The 23,227-nt window shown below is 43.6% G+C and overlaps 1 protein-coding gene across 2 annotated transcripts in view; it reads right to left on the bottom strand.

Moving 5' to 3' along the window:
• Nucleotides 1-23,227, bottom strand: part of LOC135901499 (eukaryotic translation initiation factor 2-alpha kinase 3-like) — a 100,758-nt gene that overhangs the window by 62,972 nt on the left and 14,559 nt on the right. For both annotated transcript variants that reach the window (XM_065431296.1, XM_065431303.1), the window contains exons 7-9: nt 16,910-17,044; nt 10,930-11,049; nt 10,411-10,531 (exon numbers count right to left, since the gene is read on the bottom strand). In XM_065431296.1, coding sequence (XP_065287368.1) covers nt 10,411-10,531; nt 10,930-11,049; nt 16,910-17,044 — 376 coding nt within the window. The remainder of the gene's footprint in view (nt 1-10,410; nt 10,532-10,929; nt 11,050-16,909; nt 17,045-23,227) is intronic.

The raw sequence follows: 23,227 nt of genomic DNA, 5'->3' as shown, positions 1-23,227 counted from the left end.
AAAAGAAGGATGGTGGCCTGTGCTTCTGCGTCGACTACTGAAAGCTCAATCAGGTCACAAAGAAGGACGTATATCCACTGCCATGTATTGACGATTGCTTGGATAGGTTGCAAAACATATGCTACTTTTTGTCAATGGACTTGAAAAGCGGTTATTGACAGATCGAAGTGGATGAGAGAGACCGTGAGAAAACCGCCTTTGTGATGCCTGACGGACTTTATGAATTTCAGGTACTTCCCTTTGGTTTGTGTTCAGCGCCAGCAACATTTCAGCGTCTAATGGACACCATACTCTCTGGACTCAAATGGCAAACGTGCCTGATGTATCTAGATGACGTGATTGTATTTTCCGCAACGTTTGACAAACAGTTCCGAAGGCTGAAAACTGTTTTTGAAGCAATACGCTCTGCCTGTCTTACTTTGAAGCCCGAGAAGTGTCATTTTGGTTTTCATGAGTTCCAATTCCTCGGTCACGTCGTCAGTAGCTAAGGAGACCGACCTGATCCTGATAAAATTGCTGCCATTGCTGATTTCCCGATCCTATCAGACAAAAAGGCCATGTGACGTTTTCTGGGACTCTGCGCATATTACCCGGCGATTTATTCCGAATTTCTCGTGCATTGCATGGTCATTAACACCGCTCACCAAAGAAGATATCCCTTTTACTTGGGGCGAATGCCAGCAGCGGGCATTTCATGAGCTCCAGCAACGTATGCAAGCACTTCTCATGCTAGCACACTTTGATGAAGATGCCCCGATGATACTGAATACAGACGCTAGTAATGTCTGTCTAGGGGCGGTGCTCATACAATACAGTGAAAAGGTGATCGCTTACGCCAGTAGGACACTATTCCGAGCCGAGGCTAACTACTCCACCACTGAAAAAGAATGCCTCACAATGGCATGGGCAATTCTGAAATTTCATCCGTATTTGTATGGTTGGTCTTTCACCGTCACTAGTGACCACAATTCGCTCTGCTAGCTCATTAATTTGAAAAAGCCTTCCAGCCGGCTTGCACACTGGAGTCTTTGACTCCCAAGAGTTCAGTCGGGAAAATGGCATGCAGACACCAACTGCCTTTCTCGGTCTCCTATTGAGCCGGCAGCACAAGATGATGACGACACGATCTTTCTGGGACTCGTGGACACTGCTGATCTTTCACGCCAGCAACAAGATGACAGTGAATTGCTGCCGCTTATTGATTATTACCTGGAAGGACGAACCAACAGCGTGCCGAGGCTATTTGCAAGAGGGCTGGCATCACACTGTTTGCGCCACAATGTCCTCTACAAGAACTTGCCTAGCAGCAGCAACTAGTTACTCGTTCCCTCATCACTTCAGCGTGAAATCTTACATGCCTGCCACAATGGGCCGACTGCTGGGCACTTGGGCTACACTCGCACACTGGCATGGATTCGGCGGAACTACTACTGGCCGAGACTTAATGCGGTCATTAAACGTCACGTTCAGACATGTCTGGATTGCCAAGGTCGCAAACCGCGATCCGTCAAGCCAGCCGGCCTACTGCACCCTGTTGAAGTACCAGCCACGCCATTTGCACAAGTAGGCATGGATTTTCTGGGCCCTTTCTCAACGTCTGCTACCAGCAATAGGTGGATAATTGTTGCCACGGATTATCTCACGATATGCCGATACAGGTGCTCTGCAACGGGAAACAGCAGATGAAGCGGCACTATTTTTTTCTCGAATCCATCGTTTCTAGGCATGGCGCTCCCGCAGTAGTCGTCACAGACAGAGGTACTGCATTCATGGCCAAGTTTTCGGATATCATTCTATGTCTCAGTGGTACCGCCCACTAGAAGACAACGGCATACCACCCCCAAACAAACGGACTTACGGAAAGACTCAATAGGACACTGGCTGATATAATAAGCATGTACATAGATGTAGAGCATAAGAACTGGGAAGAGGTTTTACCTTATGTCACCTTCGCGTACAATACGGCTCATCAAGAGACCAATTGGAAGACACCCTTGAGTCTCGTATACGGCCGTCAGGTTACGACAACATCAGACACAATGCCCCCTCATGAATTTGACGACAATGAGACGGGTGCTGAAGAGGTCACACAACAAGCAGAGGCAGCTAGGCAGCTTGCGCGTCTGCAAATCCACGAACAACAGGATTGTGACGCCAGATGCTACAATCTTCTACATTAGACCCGTAACATACAACATCGGAGACAAGGTGTGGCTCTGGATACCTATTTATCAGCGTGGGCTCTCTGAAAAGCTCCTGCGCAAATCCTTTGGGCCCCACATAGTTCTCCGACGCATCAGTGACGTCAACTATGAAGTTGTTCCAAACAGCTCTCACCGTTCAAAGTGCCGACAGCATTTACCCGAGGTCGCTGACGTGCTTCATATGAAGCCGTACTATGAAGACTGACAAGACTACATAGCTTTTTTATCGCTGTTTCCCAAGCCTCTATCATCGGGACGATTATCGTTTCTAGGAGGGGAAAAAATGGCACAACTATATTTGGTACAACTATATTGCTGCGATACTAGTATGTGCCAGTGGGGACAAGGTTGAAGTAGCACGGGCTTTTTAGGTTAAGCATGGAGACCAAGAAGACATTGTTGGTTTTCTTTGACCACTGATAAAGTGCATTTCTTGGTGGTGCTGCTCTGCATCTTTGTCGATCCCAGGTCATTACAATATCAATATTTTGAAATATAAAATATGCCTATCTGAAGCTTATCAGAAAATTCTGTATGTCCGCCAATGTCACCTGAGGTCGTGAAAAGCACGAATTTTCATTGTGCTGCTAAGCATGGGGTCGCGAGGTCAAATCTAAGCTGCGGCAGCCAAATCTCGATGGGGGCAAAATGCAAAAACGCCTGTGCACTGGGCATTGGGTGCACGTTAAAGAATCCCAGGTAGTAAAAATTATTCCAGTCCCCTACTATGACGTACCTCATAATCAAATCATGGTTTTGGCATATACAACTCTATAATATAATTTTTAAAGCAGGGAATTTACGAACTTGTTTCTCCAAGGTCATGTATAATGTACAAAAGTTTACTTATATTTTGTTTTGTGCAGACGAATGTCGCAAGGCACTTGCACTGCAGTATGTTTTTTGATGAACTGATTGCAAAACTAACCTTAAAAGCCTGCATCGCCCAGCTGCAACACCGCAGTGCACCTCATGCGCATTGAAGTGCTTGTTGCACCTTTTCATTCAGGAAAAGGTACAAATGAAGCAAACCAGCCTATTACACTGTGCTGCCATCAGCACACTTGCACTGCAAAACAGGCATCAACATGCTTGATCGCATGAATACATTGTTTAGCGCAAAACAACAGACGCAAGAAAGACAACAGGACAAGGCGCCTTGTCCTGTCGTCTTTCTTGTGCCTGCTGTTTTGCGCTAAACAATGGATTCACACCAACTAGCCCGCCAACGCATTATGCTTGATCGCGTGTCGTTACAATATGCTCTTTAAACAGCCGATCGTCATGTCTGCAACGAGTCAACAAGGCACACTCCATTAGATATGAAAGTGGTACTCAGCCTGCAGAACACCCAAGTCCATTTCCACGGATGTGTCACTGTGAGCATGAATGAAATGCATTGAGCTTGGACTGTGAGACCACGAGTCACACAACAATTATTTGCACGCCGCTACAGTGATAACCTTTCCATGAAGGGCAGATGTGGCGTGTGGTTTTGTTAAATGCAAACTGTAATATAAAAATCTGTCTAAGTGAGGATTTGGAACAGACTTATTTTGGCTGCTCACACAATCCTAAAATGCCATTCACATCTACACAAGAAAAACCCGACAGTCCAGACATCCAGTTCGACATACTATGCCTGGAGCCACAATGTGAAAAAAATTTAGTGCCATCCACGGTTTGTTGTGGAACACATATACTAGACCATAAGTCCTTTTGTGTTCTTGAAGCAGCATGGTGACCCTCTTTCCAATAACAAACGGCCACGGGTAGTACAGTTCACTGCACAGCAGTCATTCTATCCAATATGCTTCGCCACATTACACGGCTTCATAGCTGTGAAGCTTACTAAAACAAATCTGTCATTATGGAGTGCAAATAAGACCCTTGCTACACGAGCCATCTGTATTGAGAGACACACCTCGTTCATTTTTACTGCTGCCCTTCAGTCAAGCATCTGCAAAAACAGTGCCGTTTCATCAGAATAAAATTTCCAATGACACGAGAAGTGAAGCGGTCCGTTAGTAGAAGTCCACTTGCAGGGGCGCAGCACAGCAATCAATATAGTGAATCTGGTAGTCAGAGTTCAAAACCTGCATAGTACAGTACTATACATTTATATGAGATTTCCAAGGGTATGTTACAATGGTTCGATACAGGCAATAATCCAATATATCAGTTTGATATGTCCACAATCGACTGTGTACTATACAAGGGATAAAGGGCTGAAGAAGCAAACAAGACGAACGGCTAAGCTTCTAGAATGCTCTGAATTCTGGGGTTTTACATGCTAAAACCATGGTCTGATTATAAGGTATGCCATATTGGAGAATCCCAGATTAATTTTGACCACCAGGGGATCTTTAACGAGCTCCCATGCACGGGACATGGGCGTTTCTGCATTTCGCCTCCATTGAAATGCGGCCGCCGCAGTCAGGATTTAAACACATTTCTAGTAAGCTCATATTTGGCAAGCAGCAGTGCTAGCTAGACGGAGATGAAGAAATGATCACAACACAGAGCTCGCTTGTCTAGCGATCCTCTTCATTCTGGTCTAGTTAGCGCCTCTCCTTGTCAAATATGAACTTCCACCAACTCTTCAAAGTTTCCCTACTATATTTAGAAAGCTATTCCCTTTCCTGACATGAATGATGTGCTTGAAGGCATATATTTATTGCAGTGGTGATACTTATGTAGCACTTCTTGTCTCATTGAGTAATTATGTAGAGAACAGAGTTAATAAGCAGCACATCAGTAGAAGTAGGATTAGTGGCTATTTAAGCCGATTCGTTATATGTGTGTTGTCTCTAGTGGCACGAGCGGCAGCGGGGAAGGTGCCTGCCCTCCTCGTCTCCCACAGCTGCAGAGTGGGAAACGGTGACGGCGGAAGGCAAAAAGGGCTGTTGCCATTGCTCTGGTGTTACTCTCTGCCTTAGGCAATATACCATGTCACAGAAAATGTGCATGGTAGCTGAAGAATGCTATTTATTTTAACATATAGAACACAAAAAGTAGCAATGCATTCATCGCTTTCCAAGTTGCATTTTGTGTTACAATAGTGTGCAGCATGCTTTAAAAAAACCCATGAAAAATAGCAATAGAACTCCTCAAATTGGTTGCCCAGTGGCTATGGTGTTGGGCTGCTGAGCATGAGGATCGAGTCCCAGCCACGGTGGCCGCATTGCGATGGGGGTGAAATGCGAAAACACCTGCGTACTTAGATTTAGGTGCACGTTAAAGAACCCCAGGCGGTCGAAATCTCCGGAGTCCTCCACTATGACATGCCTCATAATCAGAAAATGGTTTTGGCACCTAAAACCCCATAGTTCAAGACAAAATTTTCTTTATCATTTGTACTAGAAGTTTCAAAATTCAGCCAATTATCGAGTTCTTACAGTGAAGCTGTTTATGGCTAGGTTCTGGCAGATCTAGTTTCTGTGAACATAGACCAACAATTTTTCATACGTGGACCGATCCCGAAGACAGTACAATACCGGGCTGACCTGCAGCAGACGTGAAGCAAGTGTTAACACTTTCCTGTCCATGGGAAAATAAGCACTTTTCGGGTGGTCTAGTAAACATTTTTTTTGCTGCTACACCAATTGTTTGATATTAAAATGTTTAGTATCAATTTGTAGAAGAGGGAATGTGCTTTTTAATGGTGTTGTTTGAAAGCAAACACTTATTACCAATTAATTGAAAAAAAAATCACTTAATAAAAAATTTGTAACAAAAACGAGGAAACTCCGCAAAAACGTCGATGCTGCTTTGCACCAAGACAACATAAAAAAAATTCGAAATATACATTTTGAAGGGACAGGCCGTATACAACATTCCTGCAAATATAAACTTTCTATCTGTACACGTTATTTTTTTACAAAGGAAAAGGTTATCCCTAGTGGCTATCGTGCCACCGCACAAAGCAGTTGCGTGATGTGGTGAAGCACAAGTTTGTGGAGCATGTCTCGCAGAAAACGTTCGTTTTTTGTTCCACTTTCCGTTCTTGATAGCACAATTTGCAGTTCCTGTATCTTTGTAGCTTCTGGGGCTTGTGCTTTTGATCCTTAGGGGCACATGTAGCGGGAACAGCAGGAGGAGCCTTGGGTTCTGGATGTTGTTGCTCATAAAGCCCTATGAGCTGCTCTACCAGCTCTAGCCTGAACGCGAACTGATCAAAGCGCGAACCCCTTGACAATTCAGGTACTTCGGGATGTTGCCGACGGTGCTCATCAAATAGAATAAAGCTGTTGACAACAGCAATATCTATACTGTGGAAAAACAGCGTTTTCCACCAACGCACGCACTTCATCAGAACATTGTATGTCCCAATCAGCTGGTCCGATTTATCGACGCCGAGCATGCCCACATTGTACTTGTCAATCAGCATTGGCTTTTTCACCGATACTTCTTGCCACTTATTGTCCACTTTCCTTCGGCGCTTCGCAAGTACGAATTTGTTGGCTGTGTGGGCTGTCGACATCATGTGAACAGCACGCTTGTCCTTCCATTGCAAATATAGTACGTCCTGGTCCCGTAGCCAGCGAACATCTCCTCTCTTTGCTTTTTTTTTCCCATTGGGTGTCCTTGAGCTCGGCTGGAAAGCCCCGACGATCCTTGCGCGTTGTGCCACAAGCAAGCGTCTTGCGCTCCAACAAGTGTACGAACAAGGATGTCGATGTGTAAAAGTTGTCTAAATAAATGATGTACCCTTGATCTAGGTAGTCCTCTGCCAGTCGCGTCACAACATCGAATGCCAGCCCACGTGCGCTAGGTGCTTCACGCTTTCCTGTGTATACACTGAGCTGAACAGTGTAACCAGATTTGGAGTCCGCCAAAACCCACAATTTATACCCCCATTTAATAACTTTGTCCCGCATGTACTGTCTAATTCCGGATCTCCCTTTGGATTTTACCATCCTCTCGTCAACGAAGAGGCTCCGATCAGGCTGGAAAAATTGGGCGGATGAGGCGTTGATGTGCTTCAGCAGCGAAGCTACGCGATGCAGCTTGCCATGAGATGCGGCAGTTGTCTTCTCAGGGTCGGACACACTCAGGAATGCAAGCAACGCTTTGAATCTATTTCTTGGCATTACCGAAGGCGGAAGAAGACCAGAAAATAATTTCCGCGTGCTCCAGTAGCAGTGCAAGCGCGGTACTTGTACAATACCCATGTAAATGAGAAGTCCGATAAACTTCTTCATCTCATCGGGAGTCACTTCCTTCCAAGATCCATCTCTCTCACTGTATGATTGCTTCTCCAAAATATGCATCCACGCATATTTATTTGTCATCGTGCATATCTCGGTGATTATTTCCGCTGTGAAGAACAGCGCGAAGAAGTTGACGGCTCTTGCGAAGCGCCGCGCGGCACTACGGAGCGCAGTGCCGAGGTCGACTCCCGGCCGTCTTCTCGCGCAAAACTCCACTCTTTGTGCCGCCGCCGACAAGTGGTCCTGTCCAAACGACGTTGACACCCTGCAGATAAGAGCCGTAGCCTTTAGAACACGCCGCATGTCTTTAGATCTGATCGCGGCCGCGATAAAATGGCTCGAAGTGGAAAACGGAACTTACCGGCGGATACCTGTCGACGTTCCGGGGCTACTTGATGCACTTTCACCGTCTGTGCTGAAGTCAGACGAGTCGAAATCATCTCCCGAGTCTCCGCTGCTACCACCATCACAAAATTCTGATGCAGACTCATCGGAATCCGTCGAAACTCGCCGTTTCCGAGGAGCAGCTGCGCACGACGTCGACGCCATATCCGAAACTAAGCGCGCTCGTCAAGCACGATTAAAAGGCGTTTTAAAAATCCCTCCCGCGGCCAAAAAAGGAAACACAAAACCGAAACTTGAAAAATAGTTGTCCTTTTATGCGCTGGATGGCGCTAGCTGTCCGTAAGCGCTCCGAACGGGAGAAAATCGACGTTGAAACCATCGATGACATACTGTCGATGGGCATAGGCGCGGACAGGAAAGTGTTAAGCACTCCCCACACGTGGGCCGATCTTTAATATACTTCAATACCTGGCTGACCCACACTGGAAGTCGAGTTTGCCATTAAGGGGCCCACATTCAAAGCTTTGCTGGTCATCCTTCTTCACAAGGGGAAATTCAGCACTACACAAGCTTTAGAGGGGTCGGGGCCAATGCCTGATGAATCAATGAGATGTCCAAGCATGGTTATTTGGGGATGACTGAAGGGGCAATTGGATGAGTTGAGCTAGAGGCCAGCGGTGTGAAAAACAGAAAGAACAGATAAAAGTTGTTCAAGTTGGGTTGCAAAAGGTGGAGAGACTACAATGACATCATCCAAGTAGCAAAAACAGATGGACCATTTCAAGCTAGGCAAGAGCATGTCCATCATCCGTTCAAAGGTCGCCGGGGCATTGCACAAGCTGATATAGGGCATCAGGTGTGACGAATGTGGTCTTCTCATGGTCCATTTCATCCACGGCAATTTGCCAACATCCAGAGCAATGGTCTAATGATGAAAAATAAGTGGCACCGGGAAGACAATCCAGAGCATCGTCAATGCGTGGAAGTGGATATATATCTTTGTTGGCGATCGTGTTTAGATGACGATTGTCTACACAATATCGCCAGCTGTTATCCTTCTTTTTGACGAGAACAATAGGGGAACCCCACGGGCTGGAAGAGTGCTTAATAATCCCTTTTGCAAGCATTTTGTCAACTTCTCTCTAGATAACTTGTTGCTCAGAGGGCGACAGCCAGTATGAACGTTGGTGAACAGGTGCCGCATCACTGGTACTTATACGATGCTTCATGACTGTAGTTAGATGCAAAGGGGATGTTGTGCAAAGGGAGTTCCGCGCGTTCAGGTCGAAAATGTCAGGGTTGTGGGGATGCGACACTCTCACGCATCCCCTGATATGTTGTTTTCTCGCATAGCTCCCATCTCTTGTAATCCGGCTTCGCCGCGTGGCTTTACTGCGGCAGTTGGTACGCTTGCAGCGTAGTACGAGAGATGGCGCAAGTGTTGCTCTGCTAACGCCACCTAACAGCGGGGTTACTAGGGTGCAAAAAGGAGAAGGCCCTTCCTCTTTAGCTCGGGGTCGGCTAGCGGTGCAGAAGTTCCGCGCATGCGCCGATCCATATATATATATATATATATATATATATATATATATATATATATATATGTGTGTGTGTGTGTGTGTGTGTGTGTGTGTGTGTTTTTATGCATATTACTAACTCGTCCCTTCTGCATACATGCCAACTCCCCCGATTCGCCCAGGAGACTCCAGATTTTTCACTGAACTTTCCGATTGTACGATCCCTATCTTATATCTTTCGAAAAGTTGTCTCTGTTCGCCATCTGTTAAAGTCCAGAAAATTGGACTGCGAATGGTTCCTGCATCCAAAATTTCAGATGTTCTTATACATGGACTCTATAGGGTACATGGTGGCGCCGCGAAACCATCCGAATTATCGGGCATGTCCCACAAACCGGGCGTTCACCGTACACTGCAAACTCCTCCAACCGACGACATGGCATCAAAGTCGATTCCTTACGATTCCTCTTTGTTACTCAGGCGAGCATTAGCGTGCCCTTTGTTCCCTTTCAATAAAATTACAGCTAATTTCCCCTGATAGAAGCAGAAATTCCCTGAGGTTTCCCAGAGTATTTCCAGACTATTTAAAATCCCTGAGTATTCCCGATCTTCCTGGTTGGTAGACACCCTGACACCACATCATAGCGAATTTATGCCCCATCTCCTGAAGAATGAACAACAGGAGAATCGAGTGAAGGCGAGCATGGATGAAATGAACAAACCAGCATGTGTGCTTGCACATCCACATACAGACTTATCGAGAGACATGCACAGAAACAGAATGCACTTACACACACACACACACACACAACTCAGACCCTTACAAAAGCACACAATGTGAATGAATGTCATTATTACAAACAAAAACATTCACATTACCTTATTACCAGAGGGGGGATGAATTAGTGGATCAGTGTACCACTTTCTGTCGAGGCAGCACAGTATGTTATGGGGAAATTTCGGATTGAATTTGTATGCTACCAGACACTGCTATTATGTCTCCAACTCTTGAAGTCAATGAGTTTTCAATTTCAAAAACAGTGCGTCAATTCATTTTTTTTTTAGATTTTCCAGCAAAGTAAAAACAAAGATTAACATTTTCATTTGAGAATCAAGATAAGGTGAACTTACCACCAAAAGCGCAAAGACTTAACAATGTGTTCATTGAAGGTTTCGGCCACTTCCTCTTTCTCGCACAATAGCACCGAATCATTATCTAAATCAACACCCTTGTAGAGATAGTAGCCAGTGTCTGGATGAAAAAGAGAAGCCACGAGAGTTGAAGCCGTGAGTAGAATACCACATCATAATCATGTTAGACTAATAGAAAATAAACTGGTTTCTCCTAAGACAAAGAGACATCAGGAAAGAAAGACACATACAAATTGGCATGCCATGCAATACACCAGCAAAAAACTGCTAGCTGTTAAAAAGCTCAAGCAGCTTCATAATTGCCACTCTACTTTTTCAAGCAGCACACATCACAGAGGTAGCCACTGTCCTGAAATTGTTAATGGCAGTTCTTATCTAATCTAGTTCATTGAGAATTATTCCTAACACATAAACTGCAGACAAAACAAGAGAGCAACAAAAATGTAGGGGCTGAATGTAGAGCAGAGAACAAGCGTCATGCGGCACAGCTCAACTTACCAAAAGGGTAGTCTAAAATGTCATCTTTAATCATGAGTGCCTTCCTGGAAGAACTAGATTCTTCCAGCATTGGAGGTGCTGCTTTATTGCCAGTGTTGATGATTGGTGTTCGGCTAGGTGCTGCAAAGTAAAATTTTTTGGTAGTGTGGTTAGTTCATACTCCTTCAAATTAGCAACTGTGTTAAGTGACCAATGCATTTAGCAACTACTTTCACACTACTCTCTATAATCTACACTCCTCCCCTATACAAACTTATTCTAAAACCCACTCCCATACCTACTCTTAATGATACATATGTATTTATAAACCATCTTGTAAGGACACACATTTTCAGCTACATGTTTATGTAGCTTCCAGCTTTGATCACACCCTTACGATATCTGGGAGACAATTAATTACACGCTGTGACTTAAAGGTATGTTTACTTTGCTGCCAGTACATTATCTGAACTACTAATTTTTTACAATCCTTCAACAGAAATTTTTAATTGATTTGGAAAAATGCATAAAGAGCTAATAAATGTGGTCCCCCATTTGAAATTACATGAAGACTACAACCAGAACTAAAAGCTATGCTTACTATGCTACAATTTGGTAAGCACTTGTCAAGGGTCATACTTTCCAGACAACAATGAGCAACATTTTTTTTATCAAGTCTGGAGCGAAATGCTGCGTACCTCAATATACACGGTGTCATTTTATATGCAATCAGTAACTGGCATTTTTATGCCAACAGGTTGGATTATCTCTACAGAGGTACTCGTATGAAAACAGCTGACCTTGAGATATGTTTTTGTCAGCATCCCCTTAAAAAAGAAATACCTACTAAAGACATTAATCATAGATTTTATAGCCCCTGGATGATGCATTCATAGGTATGAGCAGTGTCATATGTGTGAAAAAGGTATTCAAGAAATCAACAAGAGCAGCTTAGACATGCTTCCCAGCAGAATGCTGATAAAGCCCTTTTTTTAACCCTTTTTGATGAACTCTTTCGTTACCACTAGAAATGTGCTCATTTTAAGCGCTTTTATGTTTTAACATCTTATTTCAGGACGTAACAGTCACAATGTATACCACGATAAATAAAATTATAGCTAGCTCACTAGTGTTTTTAATGAATGTATAGCAGTAATAATTACTCAGATAATTTTTGTGAATTCTTATGTGAAACTCAAATCACCACCTTACAAAACACAAATGAAAGTAATAATTTTCTATTTTTAGCATAAGTACTGAGAGTTAAAGAAACCTAAAATATACGAAATATACACCTGGCTCCTAGTGCCCAACATTTGCAAATCAGATCACGCAAAATAAATATTATGAAGGTTTGTTGGTGTCAAATTCTAGCCATAGTGATGGCCATGCTATGTGGGAAAGTAGCATCTTGACAAATGTCAAAACGGGTAAGTTTCTACTGTACAAGGAGCAGTTGCTTTTACTCATTGTAGCAGTCACCTGGTTTGTTTTTCGCTGAATTCTTTAGGCTCATGAAGCAACGGTTGTTTCATTTCTGCATATTCCCGACACTATTTGAGACAGTTCCTTTGTAAGTAGAGAAAGGTTGATTTCTTAGGAATCACTTATGGTCTCTTTGGTGCTGGAATTAAAGGTGCATTCACGTTCGTGCCACGGCAACTCACTGCATGGTGTTTGCAGTTCACGAACCACCGGCCGACAGCAGTCTTACTGGCAAACGGTGAGATCTCCCTGTCACACAGAGGATCTCCCTGCAAGATCTCCCTGTGGCACAGCGATGTGGCCATTCAACGACAGAGAAGTGGTCGCAGCTATGCTCTAGCGTTGGCAGCAGCCTCACCACTGACCACTCGCCACCAATATTGTCACTAGGCCTTGCCTGGTTCACTTCGAATCTGTAGCTGATGCTCCCAAGCCGTAATGTTTTGCTACCAGTGTCGCTGATTTCACACAAAGAAAATATGCTGATATTTGTGGTGCCACCGGCTGTGATGCGAGCACAGCCAAGCTGGTTCAGTGTGCACTGTCGGCAGCCGTGCACTGCAGCTGAACTTGACTTGCATCGGAACTCTCGTTGGTGCTAAATACTTGACCATGAACATCAATTTTAATAAAATGAACATTACTCGTCACTTTACTCAAGCCAGCATCATTCTGCCTGAAATAGAAGCTGCATAACAGAAAACGTCGAAGTTTGCGCCACCGTTGCAGCAACATGCTGGTGCAGCATCGATGCGCTATTTCTACAGTAAACATGAAGTGTTCATAGTCTATGTTCGATGTGAGATGGTATAATTCACAATGTCATTTGCTGCCTTTTCATTTTGTCATCAAGCACTCCAAAAGGGTCACACCGCTGGAAACTCTGAAAGGCAGTTACGCTGGCTGGCACTAATATTACTCTTAGTGCTCCCCAAAAAATTGCCGGCTGTATATATTCTTGTACTAGAAACATGTTCTCGGTTATTACTAGTTTTGCTTTCAATAAAATCAAATGCACAAGGATATCTTATTCCAAGAAGCTGTAGAAATAATATATGAAACAGCATGTGCTCACGCCTGCCTGAACTCAACGTCGCCGTCGCTTATGCTCTTAGATTTTATGAAAAGTAATAGAATAGGGCTATATTACGACTTCTCTAGTTGTGGCAATTAACCAGAAAGGAATAACTACTGCCTTCAAGCTTTCTTTAACAGCTTTTGCACATATCCCCCATTGTACTGCTACTGGCCATTTTTTTTAACTACTCAACAATGCACACGATGTCCTCAAGGGAGCGCTGTGTGTCGGTTCGAACTAGAGTTACTGTATGTACTACCTTGGTAGCACATACAGTAACTCTAGTTCGAACCTACAGTGCTGGTTCCCCATTGCTGAAAAAGTTTCCACAAATATTTTTTAATTATTATTATGCTTATTCTCAATGTGTTTTACAAATTTAGATAGAAAATAAATATTTTGGGGTGTATTTATATGTGCCATTGTTAAAGCGTTAAGAAAATCTGTGCAATGTTTTATTGCAATGGCTATGGATAGATTCATGGCAGTTAAAAGCACATATAACGGCTATCACTCCGAAATTGCTCCTGTATGTTGAGTAGAGAAATGTTCCATTCTCGCACAAACAGTTGCTTGCATACCGGCTTTAAAATTCTGAGAAATCTTGCAGACACAACACTACAAGGGGGGGGGGGGGAAGGGGGAATAGGAGGCATTTAAGCTTGCCCTGAGCACATGCTATTTCTTGGATACATACCTACTTTGTTAACAATGATCTACCTCTAGATGCAGCACACAAGCAGCAGTAAACTTCGACTAGCATAGACTGACACATATCGTTTTTAGGTCACAGCAACTCTGCTGTTGCCTATTTCACATGCTTCAGGAACTTGTCCAAATAGGCTGCTCGGAGCAAGTACCCCTCTTGCGTCATTTCATCATCAGAAGACTTAGAGACCAACAAGGAAAACGTTCTCGCGAACAGAGTTTATTTTTGTTAAACTCTACGCAACATTGATAAAATCATAGAATGAGCCATATTCTAAAACTTTACAGAAAATTCAGGATAGCTGGCAGGTATGTGGATGCCTTTTCCTATACCTGTTTGAAACTGCCATAATTTTTCATGGTTTCAACTGTCAGAAAAAATGAAATGTAAACAAGGACAAAGCAATGTGAGCTGAATGTTGAAGGGTGACTAAACAAAAATATTAGGTCAAGCTAAATCGATACATTTCTACAAGTCTATCATTGCTTTCTGCATGCCAATAACTTACTTTGTTGAGAAGAAAATTGTGCAAACGTCCCACTGCTGCTACTCAACTTGAACTGCCCATGCCAAAATGTATGAGTTCACGTAACCTCCATGTGACCTCCCTCTATGGTGCTATCTGTGAGTCAGCCAGTGCTGACATCACAGGAGAGGTACCGTAGTCCCCAACTGGTGGCACCACACTGGTTTTCGGTTTTCATCATTTTCTCGCTTACAAAAGCTCTGTTCTCACTACTAATGACGAGTTCATTATCACAGAAGCCTAATCTTTCAATCTAGCTCAACTTAACATTTTTCTTTTAGCGTCCTTTTAAGGATGTAATCAAGCAAGAGTAGCATGTGAGACAGAGATGAATAAAGAAGGCATGGCATAACGATGCACCTGTGAAGGGGGAACTGTAAGTGTCAGGCTGCAGTGGCAGCACATTTAATAATGCAGTAGGAATGACAAAAAGAGTCAGCATCCTCAAAGGTCGTAAAGCGCAATTCCTTTTCATTATTTTATTAATACGTGATATATTGAAGAAACTTATGGTGAAAAACATTTCTGAGGTAAATCAAGGCATTCATGGGGTCATGCTTAACACTTATTCTGGGCATAGTTAAACCAAGGTGAGCAATGAAGAGATAAAAAAAATGCACATTACAAACCACACCAAAAAGGCACAAACAGCATTGAAAGTTAGCGATGAAGCAAGAAAAATAAGTGATAAATAATTATGAAGTGACAGTGCATTTATTTACCCTTTCATTAAAATGGTGAATGCAATAGTCAATGCTCCAAGGAAAAATGAATGATCAACCCTTCACGGATGAGTGTTGCCGACAGGCAACATACCAGAAAACTTTTTTTTTTCTCGCAGAGTTTTGGTATTGAGTACGAAGTTTTTGGCTAAATGTCTTCGGCCAACAATGAATGACCGGCAGCAAGCATCATCTGTTTGGTTATAGCTCGAACACAGGCCAGGGAACAAGAATTTTGGCATGCGACACTTTCTTTTGAAAGCACAATTAGAGGAGACAGACCTATGTAAGATCTCCAGCTGCAGTGAAATCATACATGTGATGAAATGTTCACGAATAGGTCCCACATGATGAGAGCTGTCTGTACAAATTCCAAACAAAGCCACAGTTGGCTTGGGGCAAAGCCTATTTCCAGTCTTTTGTCTAGTGTTTTGCTCCTATTGCTCAAAAACCTTCCACAATTTTTTTTTCTTTTCATTGATTACGCTTATTCTCAGTGTATTTTGCCCATTTAGATAGAAAATCAAATATTTTTTAGGTATCTATATGGTTAAAGGAGCCCTCACCAGGTCTGGCCATTTTGACCTGACAAGCATAGAGCATATACAATGCTTGATAACGATCGTGTCTGCAAAGTATTACATCGCTACGCACCGCGAAAACATTTGATATTTCAAACCGAACGGTGTTTGCCCTTCTCCTCATGGCTGCCCCGCTCCAAGCCGGAGAATAACGTACACATGCTACTGCACTTACGTACACGTGTTTGTGCTGTAACGTCGCTCATGGTGACACGTTACTTCAAGAATTATTCAAGGCAATATCCATTATTTGTGTAATATGTTGCTTGAATAAACGAATTAAAGCTTAGAGAAATAATAAAAAAACGCACAAACTGAATGTCTGCATGTTTTATGTTTTACTTCGCGCCGCGCAATATTGTGTGCTGCGCGAAATGAGACAATCGCAACAGCTCACGTGCAACGCCATCAGCGGAAGTGCTCCACACCACAAAAAAGTGAGGAGAAAACAAAAATGAAGCCGGCGCCTATGACATATGCGTCACGCAATTGAGCTTTGGTATGGGAGAACACAGGGAAGAAATTTTGCTTGCAGAGGCTACATGGGGCAAGTGGACAGGGTGTCTATATTTGTGGTGAAGCTCACCACCTGAATTCATAGGTTCGCGGGCCTGAAATATGTCTATCTCGGCTATTAATGAGCCAATTTGAAAATTTTTTTCGGCAGAGCCCTCCCTAGAGGACACGTAACAACTTCCAGTGTATAACTGAAGTTTGTTGTGTGGCCTGGTGAGGGGCCATTATTAGGTATTGCTCTTCTCTTCTTCCCTCCGATGCAATTAGTTCACTCTGAAACTCCATTCAAGTACCGCTTGAGTTTTATGAAGAGACTGGTTGGAAGGCCTCCTGTATGATCCTATTCCTCTAATATGAGAGTATTTTGGTAGAATGGTTCCCTACCTGAGGCGACATAGGGCTTCCATTCCACTTGTGGCAAGTTGCTCCTGTGAGGATCAATCAACTGCGAATGTGCTCCAAAAACTTCAGACTGTATGCTGCCACTATGTTGCACGTAAAGCTGCCTGTCATGCATACCTGCGCATAAATATAATAGTGTAGAAAGAGGAAAAGGGACTGCCATGCCATGCAGTTCCAAACAGATATATATATGCATAGAAATTCAAGAAAAAGTTATATTCAAGAAAAAAAAAGAGAAGGCAGTGATTAAGATTTTGATTAAAGCCAAAACTTTAGTGCAAGCTAAATCTAGTCACCAGCTTTTCAATAAGGCTTTCGCTATAGATCAAGTTTTTTATGGTGCAAACATTGATTTGTAAACTTTTTTACAATGATTGAAAACAAAAGAAGCAGCAAATATGCTTAACAGCACAATGTTATTTTGGCAACATGTCTAATAAAAGAGTGTGCACTTATTACAACTGAAGAGCACACATTTGTGGTCACACACATTATGAACACTAAGATTAAGATGCATGAAGCAACAGTTTATGATAAGTGGCTCCATTATACACCACACCACTTGTAATACCGTATTTTCGCGATTCTAAGCACCCCCTCCCCCCCTCTATTTTCGCCAAAAAGTTGGGAAAAAAGTTTGCATGCGAATCTAAGCACCCCCTATTTGTTAGGAAGAGCGCATAGTCGAGGCCGCCAAACACGCTTGCTCACTCTGGAATGATTACGCGGTTGGTGCTTCTGTTGGACGTGTTTCGCGGCCATCTGAACCCGGAGGTAAAGACAAAGCTTCGGAACATCAATAGCGATGTAGTTGTGATTCCCGGTGGCATGACGCCAGTGCTGCAACCCCTCGACGTTTCAGTTAACAAGCCCTTCAAAGGCAATCTTCGATAGGAGTACGAAGAGTGGGTGCGAAACCCTGACCGGAAGATGACGCCGATGGGAAAGCTGCAGAAAGCGGCTCCATTAACCATCGCAAAGTGGATTACGGGCGCGTGGAAGAGGGTCTAAGTGCTCGATCACAAACAACTTCGACGGAACTGAAGACGACCTGCTGTGGAATACCGAGAGCAGCGGTTCAAGCGGTGCGACGAACTCGAGTGGCAGTGATAGTGACTGAGCATCGTACACACGCGGTGGGTTTACTGTCTGCACCGAGTTTTCTTTTGAATGTTTGCAAAATAAAATGTTATGTCTCGCATCCATCTCGTCGTGATGTCGCAGCGAAAAGAGGGAGGGGGGGTCATTCTAGATTTTTCGAATCTAAGCACCACCCTCACTTTGGGCATCGTGATCGTGAAAGAAAGGGGGTGCTTAGAATCGAGTAAATACGGTATGTGGCTGCTTTCTATAGTTAATGAAAAACGTGCCTCCTACGCATTTTTGTTATAGAGATGGAATTACACAATTTGAGGCAGCGACAAAGTTCTGTTCCAGCTTTCCAAAATGGTCATTAGTTTACATGTCGATCCTTTATTTATTTTTTTTATTTTTAAAGAGCACAATGGCTAAATGGTCATCTTATTGTACGCATTTCTTTCCTATGCTAATCATTTGAAATGGTTATTGTGGAATAACTCAATTTGCTTCTCAATACCTGCAAGGTGAAATTAGAAAGCCAGAATTCCCTGTGAGAGTTGTAGCGTTCAACAAGTTGAAGAATTCTCAATATTCATATTCCCAACTCTCTCCAAGCCAAACCATCTTTTTCTTAAAGGGGCCCAAAACCACTTTTTATTGAAGTTGAGAAATGCATTTGAAGTTAAATTAGACTATTTCAGAAATATTTCGCTACAAAACATTCTTAAATGACCTTAGCAGGAGCAATCAAACATACCATTTGCAATTTTTCTGCTACTTCTTCAATGATTTGCACAATTAGTTGCACTGAAAAGGTTATAGAGGAGTGGGGTGTGCCCACAACACTCCGCCTACTGAACGTCAGCATGGTGCACAGTTCAAATTTGATTTTGGATGTTCACATAGACACCACTAATTCTGATTTTGGTGCCTACGATGCACCAAGCGCAGCTGTCCTCAGGAAGCTGCAGCGCCCTCAGCCAGTGGACTCACTGGTGGCTGCGATATCTATGGTACATAGCAGACCGCAGCTACAAGCAACTGCAGCGTTTGCTTTTTGCATGACAGGGCTAGAGTGCATGCTCGTGCTCATATGCTCCTGTGTGACTATGCTGTGTGGTGTGGGCCAGCTAGTCCTGCACTAGCTTGACCAACAGATAGTAGCCACATCCAACTTGCGCATTATGAAGTGCTATCAATACAGTCGACTCTTGTTACAACAGACCCTGATAATCCGACAAAAAAGGTCCATTTTATCCGAAGTTGGTAATATCCGAAACGTCTCACTTGCGGAACTTTTGTCGCAATGTCTAACAACTTTATTGCAAACAGCGAGTGACAAACATCTAAAGCAAAAAAAAAGAAAAAAAGAAGAAAAAAAAGAAAGAGTCGTAGTTTCGCCCGAAAGGTGAAGCATCAATTGCGATGGCAAATTAAGCAAGATAACTGGCAGCAGCAGCAAGCAATTTGATCTTCATGCTGTCTCTCACTTCTATGCTAACTAAACGTGGAAAGCACAGCGCATATGAAGCTACTGGCACTGGGCGCACTTTGTCCACATTGCAGATCGCTTTCAAGATATGGTGGCAGCACCGCTGGAGTAGAACCACCCTCTCTCTCTATCCCCCCCCTCCCCAATGCTTCACGCGCAAAAGAAGACGGTGCGTTCCCGCCCCGCCTTTCTCCCTCGCACGCGCAATGTAGAGCCGTGATCATCGGCTGATGCTCGCAAGTCAGTTGTCGGCCTGTGTCGACACGTCAAATGTACGTTTTATACGCCCAATTTTAGAAAAAAAAATTGCCACTTATTTCATCCGCTGTAGCCATTAGTCCGGTGCAGTGTGATCCATTAAAAGCCAACTTCGTTGCATTAATAAAATAGGTCGAACAAACTAAGGCTGAAATATGGTCCATTATATCTGAGAGTCTGTTGTACACAAGTCCATTGTAATGAGCATAGACTGCAGCTCATTACAAGGCAAAGTCTGCCAAGGCGTCTAACCAGGAACAGCCAGGAGTGAGTGCACACTGGCAAGCGAGAATGTGGTGATGAATGAGTGAATTCTGTGGTTTTACAAGCCAAAACCACGATTTCATCACAAGACATGCCATAGTGGTAGACCACGGATTAATTTTGACTACCAAGGGATCTTGAATGTGACCCCAATGCATGAGACACGGGCATTTTTGCATTTAACCCCCATCAAAATGCGGCTGCTGTATTTTATCCCGTGACCTTGTGCTTAGCAGTGCAACACCATAGCCGCTAAGCCACTGTGGCAGGCGAAACCACAAGAGCATGAGGTCTGACCTTAAGTTTTGCGTGGTTCGAGGCTATCTAAGTGTTCAAAACTAGTCGAAATTAGCTAGACCTGGTAGCTATGACATCGATATGCAGAGTGGCCAAAGTTTAATTCCTATGCGGGCGACCGTGGCCCAGTGAGAGCAGACAATAGTCGGCTTCTTCCAGAAGCACGTAATTATTATCAAAATTAGAAAGCAGATTTCCGCTTACTTCAGCCTGTTCATTAAACTGCATCAATAATTATACGCAGTAACAGTAGGAAGAAACGCACTTATCCAAACAACCTTCTAGATTGATGTCATCCATTGGCCAATAGCTGCTGCATATAAGAATCCGCTATATTATGAAATAAAGCGTCCAGAAAGGAGCGAGGAGCAGGCTTCCGTTGAAAAGATAGTAAAACTCTTGCTTGGGCTAGTTGGTTCATGCTTGAATGAGTAAAGAGTAAGGCGCAATAGAACAGGACAGAAGAACAAGAACGACAGGACCGGACCGACGCCACTCACAACTATGCTTATTTCCGTAACAAGCCTGCCTTATGTAGCACACCCAAGCCGAATCACACACGAAACATTAGAAGTAAAATACAGCAATCCATCGACCACTCAGGAATCATATTTGGCACAATAGATCAAATAACTGTGTGACTATGCCGGCTCTGTCCTAAATAAGTTCTTGAGTTTAAAAAAAAAAAAACTTTTTATTGTTCTATAACCTCGTGTTCTGCTGCGTTTTCTAACAGTTATACATTGTTAGGAATTATGTTACATTTTGTATAACGCTTGCACAAACTTTGTACTTTTTAATATGTTGCCATTTATGTACGCGTTTGTGCTTCTTATGGGTTGTTGCTGTTGCATTATTGTGTGATTTCGTTACTCAATTTAAAATGCCTAATCACAATATTACCTCTGTTCATGAAAATCTTTTTGTGGCGCTTTAATGTACAAAGCCATTGTTTTTCTCTTTTTTTTTATTCTCACTGCTTCTGAGCAAATGTATGGGTGGGGGGACCTTAGTCAGGCAGAGCTCATCTGCCTTTTAGTCCTTTCAACCCAGGCAATGTATGTCTGAATAAACGAACTGAACTGAAAAAAAAAAAAAAAAAATCAGCCAACAAGAACCGCATGTGGAGCAGCACAGGAGGCAATTCATCGATCACAGTCATTACCAAGCCAATGGGGTGAAAAACAAGACATGAAAAGTACCATCTACGCTTCACTATCATACTATCCAACACATAACACCATTCAAACACTTTTCACCATTCATTCAAATTCGTTGGTCATTATTCTCATAGTCATGTGGGTTTTATCACTGACTGGTCCTTAGGCATTTGAATGGTGTCGTTTGAATGGCCCTGAACCACCCCAACAAGTGGTTCAGGACCTCCTAAAAGGAGCCCTGCAACACTTTTTTAGCATGAAAAATAAATCATACTAGATGCAAGACAATGGTTTCGTGAAGACCCAAGCTAAATATTACTTACTTCTAAGCAGCAGGGAACATGTAACGTCACTATAAAGGTTGGTGATGCTTTCCTATGGCTTCGCGAAACCTCCACCATCTGTTCTGCACACGATGTTGCAATGGCACGCTCATACAACTGCAGTAGGACCTCGTTCATACGTTCTCGAAAAAAAAAATTTCAATAAAACATCAACTGGGAAAATGTACGATATGAAGACACTAAAAAATTTGACAGCCTCAACTGTGGTAGTGAAGTGCAACTGACTCAACTACATAATGCGAGGCATAGCGCGAATGGTTGCAGCATGAGACACCTATGTGTGCTGAGCTGGTGGGGCCTGAGCGGCTTGAGACACACTGTCATTTTTGTGGCTTTGGCAAACACACAAGTGCCCCAGAAAGTAAACGGAGCATGCAAGCGGCGGCTTAACTGCAACTCCGTGCGCTAGCATCAGCAGCATGTGCTACACAGCATGCGCAAAAGTTATCTGCGGTAGCCTTCAGGTGCACATTTGACTATTGCCTTATTGACGGCTTCGGCAAAAGTGCTCTGCTTCCAACAGTCGATGCTAGCTCTTGTCAGACTCGTTTGCTTCCTGCACGCACAACTAGTGTTACTGGCCAAGCTTTGTTTCTCGAAGCACGCCACAATCGCCGTTGTCTCACCATCGCCAGGAACAAACTTGGTGGTCATGCCATGGTCCGGCGATTTCTAAGCATGATGAACTACCACCACGTGCAACCAATTAGCACTCTCTAACACAATTATTTCTTACTAAAGAAACAAAGCTCAGCCAAAGACGATCAGCACATGTGCACAGAGCAAACGTTTCTGGCAGCAGCTGCAAATGGTTGCTGCAAGCGCAATGAGCTCCTTTAACAGTGGCCTTTAGAATATGTTCTCCTTCACCGGAGCCATTGATGAGGCAATGGCAAAAAGCGCATCACATGGCTACCGCAGATTACTTTTTGCACATGCGTTGTAGTCTGTGCTGCCATTGCTAGCACATGGAGATGCATTTCAGCCATTACTCACGTGCTCCATTTACTTTCTAGGGCACCCACTCATTTGCGCTCCTTAAATTCTGCCTGGGTCAGCAGCTTTTTTGAGCAGGGAATTTTGGCAGGAAGTTTTGACGTGCCCACATGGCGTGCATCATTGTGGCATGAGACGTCTGTGCACGTCCAGCTGGTGAGGCCCGAGAGAGCCGAGACGCACGTTGTTGTTTTCCTATTGCGCAGCGTTTTAAGACTGCAATGGGAAACTGAAATGAAATCGAGCTGGTGGCCGATGCTGGAATAGAGTGTATATGATGCCACCATGACTTTGCGTCGCATGTAGCATGGAACGGGAGCACGTTTGGATTATTGCATATTGAAAGTGTGCAGTAGGCTTCCAATGGTGCTGTCAATGTGCCGTGCAATGGCCTATGAGGAGATTAGCT

The sequence above is a fragment of the Dermacentor albipictus genome, chromosome 1 (assembly GCF_038994185.2).
Source record: "Dermacentor albipictus isolate Rhodes 1998 colony chromosome 1, USDA_Dalb.pri_finalv2, whole genome shotgun sequence".
Taxonomy (NCBI): Eukaryota; Metazoa; Arthropoda; class Arachnida; order Ixodida; family Ixodidae; genus Dermacentor; species Dermacentor albipictus.
Note: the sequence above shows the minus strand (reverse complement) of the source record. Positions and strands in the feature narration are given on the sequence as shown.